The sequence below is a fragment of the Astatotilapia calliptera genome, chromosome 18 (assembly GCF_964374335.1).
Source record: "Astatotilapia calliptera chromosome 18, fAstCal68.1, whole genome shotgun sequence".
Classification (NCBI taxonomy): domain Eukaryota; kingdom Metazoa; phylum Chordata; class Actinopteri; order Cichliformes; family Cichlidae; genus Astatotilapia; species Astatotilapia calliptera.
The window spans coordinates 12,389,303-12,402,847 of record NC_137439.1 but is presented as its reverse complement, the minus strand read 5'-3'; the positions used below and the strand labels follow the sequence as shown (position 1 = coordinate 12,402,847).

The window sequence follows — 13,545 nt, the reverse complement described above, 5'->3', positions numbered from 1 at the left end:
TTTTGAAAAAACAAACCCAACCCAAAACAGAACCCCAAGAGACACATCTCAGAGACACATCAGCTTTTTACGATTGGAAAAGACTAAATGAGTATGGCTCCTTTGGGAGAGTTGACAAGAAAAAGCACCTTTTCTCTAAAAAGAACATGGCAGCATGGCTTAGGTTTGTAACTTCTGGAGCGGTATCCTTTGGACAGACAAGATGGAGATGTTTGGCCATAATGCTGATGAAAATGATGAAATGACCAAAACTGGGTCATCTAAGAGGACAATGATCCCCAGAACATGAGCAGATTTCCAATAGAATGGCTGAATAAGAAATGAAGTTGGCCCAGTCAAAGTGCAGACCTCAACCTGACTGAAATGCACAATCTCAGTGAACTGAAATAATGCTGTGAACAACAGGGAGCCAAAAATCCTCCACAATGATGTGAGATAAACCAGTCATTTAAAGTTGTTGCTGCTAAAGGTAGCTCTAAAGGCTACCGATTAATTCGATGTACTTAGTTTTTCACACACTGTTACTCCTCTGAAAAGGTACAGATTATTTCTCCCTGAAGGAAAATCTAAATTCTGTATTAGTAGCAAAGTAGCAAACAAAGTAGCAAATTACAAATATTTATATTACATATAATTATATATATTACATATATAATTGTTTGCTTCATTTAGTACTTGCTGAATCTTATTCCTATGTCTAGTTGTGGGCCTGTGTCACCATTCTGGTGCTGTAGTTTGAGTTCTTTACTCTCCTTGAATGCACAGGCTGGCTAAAGCTAGCTGAGGCCTTTGACAAGCCTTCTTAACAGAAGTGCTGTGGTCTTTATGCATTCAGAGGCATGATGAGGGCTAGCAGAGGTTGACAGCTGAGGTTGCATGTCAGAAAGCCACCACGCACTCATATTGTATTCCTCTCACTGTAGCTGTTCTTCACCTCACTGCAGAGCCTGTCAAGTTGAGACCCAAGGTAAGACCCGGTCTGTTTCTCTTCTGTGACTTAGACACTTAAGCTAACATAATTATGGAGACAGATGAACTGTAGCGCCGAGCACAAAAGCACTCTCATCTATGGACACATATAAGTGAGGAATGATTTTGTGCCCATGTAAACTGATATTCCAGTGAGTTGGTCATACTAGTGAACAGTTTACACTTGTTAAGTTGATAAAAGATGTTGGTATACAAATGTCAACTCCCTTTTGAAAACTTTGCTTAAGTGGTAATTTTATTGTTCCTCGTCTTGCAGCAACATTACACTGATTTAAAGACTCTCCTTAATTGAAAGACTTGTACAGAGTGTAGCGCCTACAATTTGAATGAAATACAAGGCAGAGCACTAGCATGTAACAGCTGTCCAATCACAGCAGCTGGTGTATCTCGCCAGTTTAGTCTTTATTGACTATTTAGATGGCAGTCTTTATGTGTCAACTTTGAAACAGAGCCTCAATTAAGAAGTATAGGAGTCCATAGCTAAATCTGTGGCACGTAACAGCCAACTGTTTATGCAGAAAATCCTCAAAAATATCCTTAAATGGCCAAGTTTCATTCTCCTTCTTCAACTGCAATTGCAGAATAAAGACATTGTGTCCACATAATTTGCAGACAATCTATTGTAGTCATAACAAGGATAAAATAATACAATATTTATGTCTTTTACAGTTTTTATTTGGTTATTATACTAAAAAGATGAAACCTTGACAATTTACTCTTGATTTCCGTCTTTAACTTTTCATATTGTTTAACTAACCACCTTAAAAATAGAACACTCACAGAATGATGTATTAAGAATGTGACTCACTGTGCAGGTCAGGCTGATCCTACACAGGGAGTAAGAAACCTCTACCTCTATATTTATCAATCTTTTCCTTCCTCCATATTTCTTTCTTCCTTTCTTGGTTTCATGCTCTTTTCTCTCTCTTGCATCTTGCTTTCTCTTTCCATTCACAGGACAACACAACACCAGCGGACCCAGGTCAGTATGGCTTGACCACTTTTGTGAACCTGCTAAGGGCTTTACGTGGTACCTCTTAAGCTTCTTTCATCTCACTTCTGTAGCAAAACAGAAACGCAGACAGGATGAAAAGGAGATGGTTAGTCACAGGCCAGAGTGAGTTTTGTAACAGATAGAGGGTGGTTTAAAGCTAACCCTTCAATGCTGTGATTCGCTTTTGATCACATATTACTCAACTGAAATGCTTCTTTTTTTGGCCACAAAAAATCCTCAAGATTCTTCCTTAGAAATGCACTTCTGCACAAATACTCAAATCTCTTTTGCTCACATGCATGCAGTGTTTAAAGGGAGGTAATGAACAGCAACAGTTTCCTCTTGACAAATATACTTAAGCAAGAATAACCAATGAATAATAGAATGCAGAAGAAATCCTTAACCAGACCACAGAAACCTCTTTCTCACTTCATGCCGTGATGCTTAAACTCTAGACAGCACCGAGATGAATTGGTGTGGGTGGAATCATTATGAGAACCATGGCAGGAGAAATGTCGGCAGAAAAACACTTCCAGCAGTCTATATGCCTCAGCCTCAACTGCTGAGCTGTGCCTTTGTGATAAATCAATTTCCATAAGGGCCTTTATGAGAAAGACATCTGTGCTTATTGTTCTTATTAAAAACATGAATGTGAGATATTCCATTCATCTGAGGTCAGAGCCAGCTAATAGTTTCCCCAGGCTGGTTTGCAAGGCAGTTGTGGCTGGAAGGGAGATGCGACTGAGAAGTCTAGATGTGTGAGTCAGGAGAGAGTAAGTGGCTGTGTCTTTTAAGTTGGCAGGGGTATTTAGTCTTAGCCTTAGCCCCGTGCTCATGGCTGTATTTGTCTGCCATGCCGTGGAAAGATTGGTACTGAGCCATTCAGGAATCAAAGAGATGAATTTCCTGCAATGGCAAATTGTTGCTTTTGAGAATAGTGACAGTATGATGGTTTAGGCTGTTATCAAAATTGACAGAATCCACTGTCATCAATTGTGTAGTTATGTACCTGTTACACATCAGGTTAGAGAATGTGCTTAAACCTTCAGGGTAAGAAGAATACAGGAAATTTATTTTGGGCATTTTAGTGGTGAAAGTGGATAAAATGATGGAATGGGTGGTTCACTTGAATTTCCCAAAAAAAAGGTGTATTTTCTCATATCTTTCACTGCATAGCCCAGGTCTGCTTGTTGAGCAATCAACCAAAAGCACCTTTTTCATGACATTTCTCGGTCATGTAGCTGCACTATTTATATCCCTTAAATAAAATGAATGATCACAATGTATTAGTTCTCTATGTTGCTCAAAAAAGTCACACAAAATGTTTCTAATTTTGAGTGTTAATGTCTTTACGCTCCCTGTCTGCTAGGTTTGCCCAGGATGGTTGTGATCAGAGACTACAGTGGCATCCCCTCTTCTCAGTGTGCGCCCCCACTGAGCATTCACGTGGGGGATATCATTGAACTGATGTTTGCCGACTTGCACAGCTCTTGGTGGCAGGTGCGTGTCACTCAGCTCAACCTTGTTTTATCTCAACATCTGTGACTCTATGAAAAAGTAACATGTTATGGCTGACTAGGTTTGGTGTGGTGCACGCAATGTCTTTGCACTGTCATGACTTTGAATCTGTGCTGTATGTTACATCTTCCTTTAATGCTGGATGATGCCGTTAGGTGACAGAAAAGCTTTCAAAAATGTAGATTAATGTGGTGACTTCAACAATTTATCTCCCTTTGGCCGCCGTTTGCTATAAATCACTAATTGCATTGTTGTTGTTCATCACATCGGGTGTCCTATCAGGTGAGCCGCAAATGTGACAGTATGATGAGGTCAGCTCCAATTAAAAATATCAGCTGAAGATTTGTATGAGCTTCACTGGACCCCTGTTACATTACAAACGGGTTATTTGGCTGTTCTTTCACTCTTTAGATTGAATTAGAGGCTACATCAGATGATCTAACCAATTAGTGGCTCCACTTGATTAATTGACTGCCACGGCGAAACAATAAAACGGCATACAGCTCAGGCTCTGGAGGACGTTCTAATGGTGGTGTGCAACCTCGGGGACCGGCACATTAACAACCATCTCACGAGGTCAGCCAGCGGTTGAGAGCATTTGACCTTTTCTATTTTTGAAGGGATGGCGATTTATCTGGGGTCTTCCGGCAGCCTCCTTAGCTTTTTCTCACTCTGCTTTATTTTGGTGCTAAAGCCTCATCCTTCTCCTCTGGTACAGGTCCAATCGTACTGCAGTCTTTGCCAACAGCGCAGCTGGAAGTAGGCAGTTAGCCCGATTTCCTGTGCTTCATGTTTCTCTCTGTTGTGACAGAGCACATAGTGGAGGGTGAGGACATGAATGCCATGAGACTTCATGTAAGCTGATAGAGCAGCGACCAGAATGTCATGCCACAGACCTGATGGCACTGCATTGTTTGCTACCATGGTAACCCTGCATGTTGGAAGGGGATAATCACAGGAATTATCTGATAAAACACATTTGTGTATTCCTGAGCTCTGCATAATGATAATGTAAATAGCTTAACTAAAAGCTGTCCTGTTGACTTTATAACCAACAGTGGAGCAGTATTTGATAAGCGGATTCCTGTTATGTTTGTATCATTTTTTTTCCATTGGTTTAAATATGAAGCTGGTTTCCACACATGCACTGACACAGAATTTTTAAAGCACTCTATGAAAGCAGGGAGAAGTGGCTACACAAGCAGTTTCCAGGTTTATCAACACCCGCCTTATTGTAATCAACCTTATTGTAATATGACTGTACAAGTTTTCAAGTGGTGTGAATGCATGTTTCAAGAAATTCTTTTACGGAAGTTTATCATCTATCAGGACTGTGTAGATTCATTGGCATCCTGGTATTGGCAGCCTTCAGAAATTGAAAAGAAAGAAACTTCTTTAGGGTTTTTTTTGCCTCTTATCCAAGAGGGGTTGGAGGAGGTTCTGAGGTGTGTTCTGTGAGCCAAAGTGTGAAAAAAGGCATGAGTCATTCCTGTCACCGGGGCTGACAGGTGAAACCACTGTAAGACATTGTCCCACTCCAGCATCACATGAGCTATTGAGGTCACCTTAGGCATAGTGTGAATAGGGGTTGACGTACTTGGGAAGGGATCTCAGAATTGGATTGCAGGTGGCTGATAGTTGGTGTCGTAAGCCATCACCTGTGTTCAATGCTGATCATTCACAGTGGATGTAGATGGCCTTTTTTACTGTTCTTTCAACCCATCTGCCATCTTTGTCCATCTTTGTCCATCTTTACTCTGAGGTCACCTCTCTGCCACCTGAACTACGGCCACCCTAGCTGAAGTTTGTCCTGTTAAGGTGGCTTTCTTATGTTGTGCCATGCATTTGTGCAGTCCCTGTTTGGTTTCTGCTATGTAGACGTCCAAACACTCCTCACTGCACTCAGCTCATAAACTGTTTTTTACCCTGTGTTTGGGCGTTCTGTCCTTGGGATGAACCAGTTTATGTCTGAGGCTGTTACTCGGTCATAAAAATGCACCATATTGTCACACTTGGAGAACGTTTTTCTCTGACAAGCCTGCTACATAAGGGAGAGCAGATGAAATGAATGCTTGAACAAAATCAACACTGTAAAGAAGAATGGACCAAAATTCTTTCACAACAATGTGAGAAACTGATCAGTCACACAGAAATGATTATTTTGAGTTACTGTAGCTAAAGGTGGTTGTTTTGAATAATGATGTGGGCCTAGTTTTCCATGGGATAAATTCCTCTGGTTATCTGGCATTCTGCATGCAGCAAGGATCAGTTAACCACGCTCATTCATTTCAACACTATGTCGATCAGCCTTTTATTCTGTTCTTCTTCTTCTTCTTCTTGTTATTATTAACTATATAGCCTCAAAATGTTTATTTTTGCCTCTGTTACTTTTTACATTTGAAGAAGAGGTCTGTGATACCTATAATAAAAGAAGGAATAGAAGGTTTTGTTTTCAGTAAGTTTGTGAGGTCTTACAGTCACACACTACATTTTGGAAAGAAACCCTGAATCCTAACAAAGTCATGTTTGCTTACAATGAAAACTCCACAGGGTATCTTTAATCTCCAATGTCCCCAGTGGCGCCAGAGGATGGAATTACAGAACATTGAGAATTCATATCCCCTGTTACCCAGAAGGCAATTATCCCCCATCCCACTGGCAGAACAATACAATCAATCACTGTAATTTCATTTGATCCCTTGGCTCCTGCCTGTTTATGCCAACAGAGTAATAAGTTTAATCTTTATCATACGCTTATCGAAAGCATAACAAATAGAGAAGGGCTCTCAAAAAACCTTTGATGAAATGTTATTACACAGAATGAATCATAGAGATGGGTAAAGATTTGCTTTCCAATCTAGTTACTTTCGGGGCTTGCACGGTCCCAAAAAGCATTTTATACTCTAATAAGGAGGAGTGAGTAGGAAAGCATAAATGGGGCAGGAAGGCGAATGAAGAGCTCCACATGCCTTCACCACTCAACGTCTTCTCAGATTGGCTCAATGGACTTCAAATTGACCTCTAACTTGGAACTGGAAACTCAGATTATCTTCAGCTTAATGCTGATGCATATTCTTATTACTGTCTGCCAGACAATGTACATAATAGAGAAACAAGGTTATACAATAAACTAAACAATCCAAGTAGAGACAAGTCTATGTAAAAAAAAACAACAACAAGTAATTTGTTTGACCAAATTGGTTTATTTAACTGGAGAACAAAAGTCTGTTACTCCATGTTTGCTGGAGGAATTAATGATTTCACATAAAGCCTGTTGCTTCAGGCGGGTTAGCTAAAATGCAATTGTGAGTCTTTAGCACCAACCCAAGAGATCACGCTGTTTGGATATTCAAAGACCAGAATAAGATCCATTATTTAGTGTTAAACGAGGCTCTTGTTTTGATGCAGTACAAATCTAACTGCCGGCAGAGTTTGAACCATAATTAACTCGGGCTACAAATTAGATGCAGTGCTTGTTGTGTGCTAATTGCTGAGGATTTATTGAGGCAAGAGTGGGAGGGGAAGAGAAAAGGAAGAGAAGGAGAGAGAGAGAGGTGCAGTTGCTCCCAGACAAATATAATGCGATTAACAAGCGGTTGCCTTTGCAGGGCAAAAATCTGGCTACAAGCAAGATTGGCTTCTTTCCAAGCGATGCTGTGAGGCCTTGCCCGTGTGTAAGTGTGCATGTTTATTGTGATCAATAAGACAAATTTAGTATCATTACAATGCATTCAGTGTATTGATGTTTTGGCAGAAGAATGTAGTGCTTTTATATTGCAGTTTTCTCACTGTAGAAGATGGATTTTAGCTATTAGATATGCCTTGAATATCACATAAATGACCTCTACCTTCTGATCTGACTCAATCAAAACTCAAAATAACCACAATTATTTTTCTATGCCAGGTTCCAAAACCTGTCGATTACTCTGCCCAGCTCTGGTAAGTGGCAAAAATAAATGTCTAAGGATGGCCACAGTTCATTCTTACTCCAGATTATAGATAATGTTGGCTATACATTGACTATGACAATGCATTGTGAGTGGATCAGTGCAATTACAGTAGCTGTTTATGGATGTTGAGGTTTGCAGGGCCTATGGAAAGATGCCAAGCTGAGGTCGCCCTCTTGGACCGGGAAAACAGCACGTATCTGATTCGGCACAGGAGTAAAGAGTGCACTGAATATGCAATCAGCATAAAGTAAGTGACATCTTGCTTTCTATTTATTTTCTCCGACATTTTTCACTCTTTTACCAAAAAAATAAAAATGAAATTAACACAACACATGCAGTCAGCACCAGTCTTGTGGGCAAAAACACCTTCTTGCGAGAGACGGATGGTGGGAATAATTCAAGAAAACAAAATGCCCACATGCAAATAACTCAGAAAACAAACAATTCATCAAATGTTGAAGTGGATGGGCTGCAGCAGAAGGAGATCATGCTATGTTCCAGTCGTCACTGCAAAATAAGTTGTAGTGACAGCAGCATCTAGTAACTGAAGATTGACAAAAAAAAATCATGTCTGGTGTAATGAGTCACAGTTTATACTGAAGTGCAAACGTTTGGAAAAGCAGTGTCGCTTCTAAAGGTCTAAAATGAGAAAAGAAACATTTCTTAGGGTTTGTTCTAGCAATATAAACCTATTTGGTCCAAGTTTTGAAGTGTCTGCTTTCACCCTAATTTTCTAACAAGCTTCTAAATGTTGACAAAATAGTTGGGAGAAAACATACTGTTCCCAGCCCTCCTAGTATGTAAATGCATCAGTGCTGACTGTTGAGGTAGCTAATTTCCTAAGAGACCATCTTATCAACGAAAAAATTTCACTATTCTTGACACAAGCATCCAACAAATTAAAAATTCATTTTCACAGTGAAAAAAAATCCTTCACCCAGCAAAAAGTGCCGCCGTTTGCTCTACAGGCGTGAAGAAATAAAACTGAATTCATTAAATCCTGTTGTTGCTTTGTTGGTTAAAATCGGAAGAGTTTCGTCCTGGGGGATTTTTCTATAACGCTGTCTCTCGCTGAAATGGATCCAGGGATGCATCTTGTTATGGTTTTACACAGTTACTTAATTTTGCACTTTAGTGCGTTTGTGGGTTAAATTTCATCAGTTTATTTCATGCAACAGTTATTATTCAAGGTTACGCTAAACTGCATTTGCCATTGTTGTGGTTTATTTTACAACTTTTCTATAAGGACAACAATTAATTAAACTTGGCCCTTCTCTAGTTATATAATTATAAATTGATATAATAAAATAAGGTCAAGTTAGAGCTTACTGGTCTCTTAATTAGAAATATAGTACTTGCAGTACTTAGAAATATAGTACTGGAGATAGATAAATGAGTAAATACAAAATAAAGCTTTCAAAATGATGATTTCATGTTGTAACAGAATAAAGCCATCCAAATCTATCTGCCCCTATGTGAAAAAGTAATTATCCACTAAATTTGCAGAGGGTGGCACAATCTGGAATCAAGTGTTTGCGATATCTGGCAATGAGTCTTTCACATCACTGTGGAGGAATTTTGGCCCACTCTTCTCGGCACATTCGTTTTAATTCAGTCACACTGCAGAGTTTTTGAACATGAACGGCCTGTTTAACATCAAAACAAAGCCTTTCAATCTGATTTAAGTCTGGCCACTCCAAAACCTCAATTCTTTTATTTTTGCCATTCAAAGGTCAACTTGCTGGTGTGTTTTGAATCATTGTCCTGCTGCATAACTCAAGTGCGCCAGAGCTTCAAGCCACAAACTGATGGCCGGACATTGTCATTCAGGATTTTGTGTTAGAGAGCGGAATTTATGGTTTAAGTAATTAAAGCAAGTCGTGTCAGTCCTAAAGCAGCAAAGCAGCCATAGACCATCACATAACCACCATGTTAGACTATGGGTATAACATTGTTTTTAATAAATGCTGTATTAGTGTTATACCAGATGTAATGGGACCCAAACTTTCCAAAGTTAAACTTTTGTCTCATCAGTCCATAGAATATTTTCCCAAAAGTCTTGTAGCTCATCAAGATGTTTTTCAGCAAATTTGAGTCGAACCTTAGTGTTTATATTGGTTCGTGGTGGAGTGGTTTTACCTTGAATCTCTCCCATGAATGCTGTTTTCCCCAGCGTCTTCCTTATTGTTGAATCACAAAAACTTTAACTGAGCCAAGCGAGGCTTGCAGTTATTGAGACGCTGTTCTATTTAAGTGAATCAGCAGGTGTGGGAGTAACCAGGCCTGGGTGTGGCTAATGAAATTGAACTCAGATTTCCAAACAACCAAGTTAATCACAGTTATTTCATTATTTAACAAGGGGAGCAATTACTTTTTTGCATTTTTAACCAGGTAGGTTTGTATGGCTTTTTCCCCTTAATGAATGAAATCATCATTGAATAGCTGCATTTTGTATTTGTACTCTGATTCTCAAACGCCTGTAATTGTGACAATATAGAGTTAGATTAACAATGTTCCTTGAAAGACACATTTTTCAATTGTCACTGCTAAAGTACAAAATTCTCAAAACTTTTCTAGTTTTAGTTAAAAACATTTTTTGGTGAAGGAGACCTTGTCCGGCATTTGCACATCATGCCTAAAGTTTGTAGAAGTTCATTTTTGTTATTGTATGACAGTTATTCAACTGAATATAGCATGGGAAAGAGGGGGAATCGAATAGTCTATTTCACCATCTGTCTCAGACGTATATTCAACGAAAACTTGATAGCGTTGCATCAGACTGTTTGATGCTCTTCAGTTATCAGTCTGTGTATTTCAAAAGATGGCTAGAAACACACTTGAGTTGTAGATAAAACATACTTCCCTTAAGGCCTCAACAAATGACTGCTTTATCTACAAGATGAGTGCCTGCGTACTCCTCTTTTCAAATACAGCCCTGCCCATTTAACTAGTGAATACGTTTCAGGGCACATCAAAGCTTGTTCACTCTGTTAAAAAAGAAAGGACTATCGAGTCCCTCTGACCTGCCATGATGGCTCCAAGAGATTATAACAAGTGAGGGTGCACTCTGAAATAGTGTTTGGATGTTAAGACTATTCAGACTGTGACACACCATTCCAGCCCATTTGGTTTGGTGGACTCATACCGTTCCTCATTCAAAGCTTTGATGTACAGGGCCAGTTTCTGAACACTCCAATCCTAATTGCCTGTCTCAATGCTTAAGATCATTATCAGGATGGCCATTTGAGATAATGGAGCTTTACACAGAGAGCTGCTACTAATCAACTGGAACTGTCTGGTGTCAAACACTACAAGCGGTCAGTTTGTGTGTGCTGAATGCTGTTTGCATGTGTGTAACACCTTGGGAGCCTTTACGAGGGAAGGAAACATCTTGCCTTCACCCTATGACTGCAAATCAGTAACATGTTACTTACAGTACAGTCATACATTTAGTACATCCATACAGTCGTACATGCAACTTGAAAATATTCTTTTCATTGGTTATACACTGCACTGAGAGATTTTCAGTCTGCCTTCGTTTAATATTAAGGACATGTTAGATACAGCACACTACAGGAAATGGCTCAAACTCCCAACTTACGTTCACTACCACTTCAAACACTCCTACATTAAAACATAGAACTATATATAGTATTATAATCTCAAATAGATGCAGTGTTTTATTGAAACGTTTGCAAACATACATGGGAATACAGTCTACAAGGCAAAAAAAAGGTTTGTCCAATTTTAACAAGCTAGAGACCACACTTATTCTTCAACAAAGCCTGAACTATCATACGCAGGCTTTCTTGTATATTCTTTAAGTAGTCTCCAGGAATAGTTGTCCATGCCTCTTGAAGGACATTTAAAGCTCTTCTTCTTCTTTTTACATCACATTAATGTTGAGGTCCTAGCCCCGGGGAGCCCAATCCATGGTAGATCACATTCAATTGTTTGTTTTTTCTATCCAGGTCTTCTTTTGCTGCATTGGCAGTGTGTTCGGGGTTATTGTCATGCTAGAAGTTTATCAATCAGATACTTTCCAGATGGTATTACACACCGAATCAAAATCTGACAATAGTTTCTACATTTATAATTTCATCACTTTTGTCAAGATCATCAAAATTTGACTTAAGTGCAACTCCAAGCCATGACTGTAGCATTTGTCCTCTGTCGTACTCTTTTCAGTACATACTGTATGATAACTATGCAGCAAAAATGTAAAGTTTTGATTCATCAGTCCATAAGACCTGGCCAGTGATTTTTCAGTCCAGTTCTGTGTAATTTGCCATACTTCAGCCTGTTTCCTTTAATTAGGAAACGCTTCTTAACAGCTGCTCTTTGACTAAGATTCAATGTTATATGACGTAGTAAAAAATATACAAACAAAAAGCATTCCTCTGAAAGCGGTCAGGTTCAAAGACTGCACTGAAAATGAATGAATAAATGAACCTTGGACAGCTGTTGAAAAATATAAAGAAATGAGAGATGGCTCAAGACTTTTGCACAGCACTGAGTGATGATTTAGTCGTTTAATCCACAATATCACTCAATTGCAACTGTTATGTTTTACATTTGGTTGTGATGCAATTGTACTAACTTTCAGTGTGGCAAACACACCAAGTCCATACAATCAGCAGCAGTAATTAGGCAACTCTATTGCAGAATTCACATTCCTTAGTAAAAAGAGGGCACGCTGTACTTTGGTATTATGGTGGCTGTCAAAAGCTGACACTCTTGTTATTCTGTCTATTTGTGACTGGCTGATTAGAAACTGTTACGGAGTATAATTTATGAGTAAAATAATTACTGTTGTCTAACCCTGAGCACAGTTGTGACACTGTTGTGTCAGCTAATGTATTTAAAGCTGGGGTAGGCAACATATTTTTGGCAGCACTGAACAAAGCCAGCACCGAACAAAGCCCCTGGCTTCATTTTTTAGTTTTTCTACATTTTTTGTGAATTATAATAAAAGGATCAGTCTAATTCTGGCATAATTTTGACTATACGGTGCTTTGGTAAGAGATAGAAATTGGCTCAGCATAGTAACCAACTCTCAGCACAGACAGACCTTAGTGACAGTTCATCATAGAGACTGGACTGATGCAGAAGCATGTCTACTTGATTAACAACCCATGTCTTATTCATCCTCCACAGGTTCAATGATAAAGTCAAGCACATTAAGATTCTGACCAAGGATGGAGGCTTTTACATTGCCGAGAGTCGGGTTTTCAAAACTGTGCTGGTAATGGCTTTATCTTTCTATGGATTTTTGCAGCCTACAATCTGCTATAGCATTAATAAGCATAATCATTTTTACTTTCCACTATTTTTGCAGACCTCTCTTGAGAAAAATGCAATTTCCATACAAGTAAAAATGTACTTTTTAAAATTAAAATTATATAACTACCACTGGTTTATTCTGACATGTTTGTACCCACTTAGAAAGCCACAGGGACATGCTTTAAAGCTGTGGCTTTGTATCGCAGCAGCTGATATTCAAATGTATTCAGTGCTTGCACTTGACATTGGTGTAAAAAAAAAAAACATTGTGGTACGCTGGCCCATGGACACTTTCTCTGTAATACTCTCTGTATTTGCATTGCTTGTACTGTCAAGAATAATGAGCAGCTAACCTTTCAACTTGTCCTTGCATTCACTTCTATAGACTTGTGCACTATACAGTCTGTATTTTTATGGCTTAGCGGTGCTTTGGGTACATTTCTTTTTCTTGTGTGGTTGACACAGGACTTGGTGGAATACTACCAACAGCACTCTCTAAAGGAGGGTTTCAGCAGTCTCGACACCACTCTACAGCACCCCTACAGGGAACAGCCCAATGGAAACGTGCCCACGGCCATTACCAAGGTCGGGAGTGGTAAGTCTGCTTTGCAAACATTCAGGTTCCTTTCCTGATGGTATCTGTATGACAGGCTGAAAAGCTCCAAGTTCAGATCAGAGCTTTATCCAGTTGTAGCTGAAAGATATTCTGAGCGTTTGTTTTGACCTGTTTGGAGGACCAGAGGGTCAGACTTTTGCTACAACAGACCAGGTCAGATAAAGCAAGGCGAGTAGTATTTTTTTTTTCCCTGG

At 39.3% G+C, this 13,545-nt stretch overlaps 1 protein-coding gene across 3 annotated transcripts in view; it reads left to right on the top strand.

The window, feature by feature from the left end:
- LOC113011120 (guanine nucleotide exchange factor VAV3-like) overlaps positions 1-13,545 on the top strand; it is a 50,041-nt gene that overhangs the window by 28,909 nt on the left and 7,587 nt on the right. For all 3 annotated transcript variants that reach the window (XM_026150510.2, XM_080292432.1, XM_080292431.1), the window contains exons 18-25: positions 924-967; positions 1,948-1,972; positions 3,354-3,484; positions 7,111-7,176; positions 7,407-7,441; positions 7,583-7,699; positions 12,610-12,697; positions 13,201-13,330. In XM_026150510.2, coding sequence (XP_026006295.1) covers positions 924-967; positions 1,948-1,972; positions 3,354-3,484; positions 7,111-7,176; positions 7,407-7,441; positions 7,583-7,699; positions 12,610-12,697; positions 13,201-13,330 — 636 coding nt within the window. The remainder of the gene's footprint in view (positions 1-923; positions 968-1,947; positions 1,973-3,353; positions 3,485-7,110; positions 7,177-7,406; positions 7,442-7,582; positions 7,700-12,609; positions 12,698-13,200; positions 13,331-13,545) is intronic.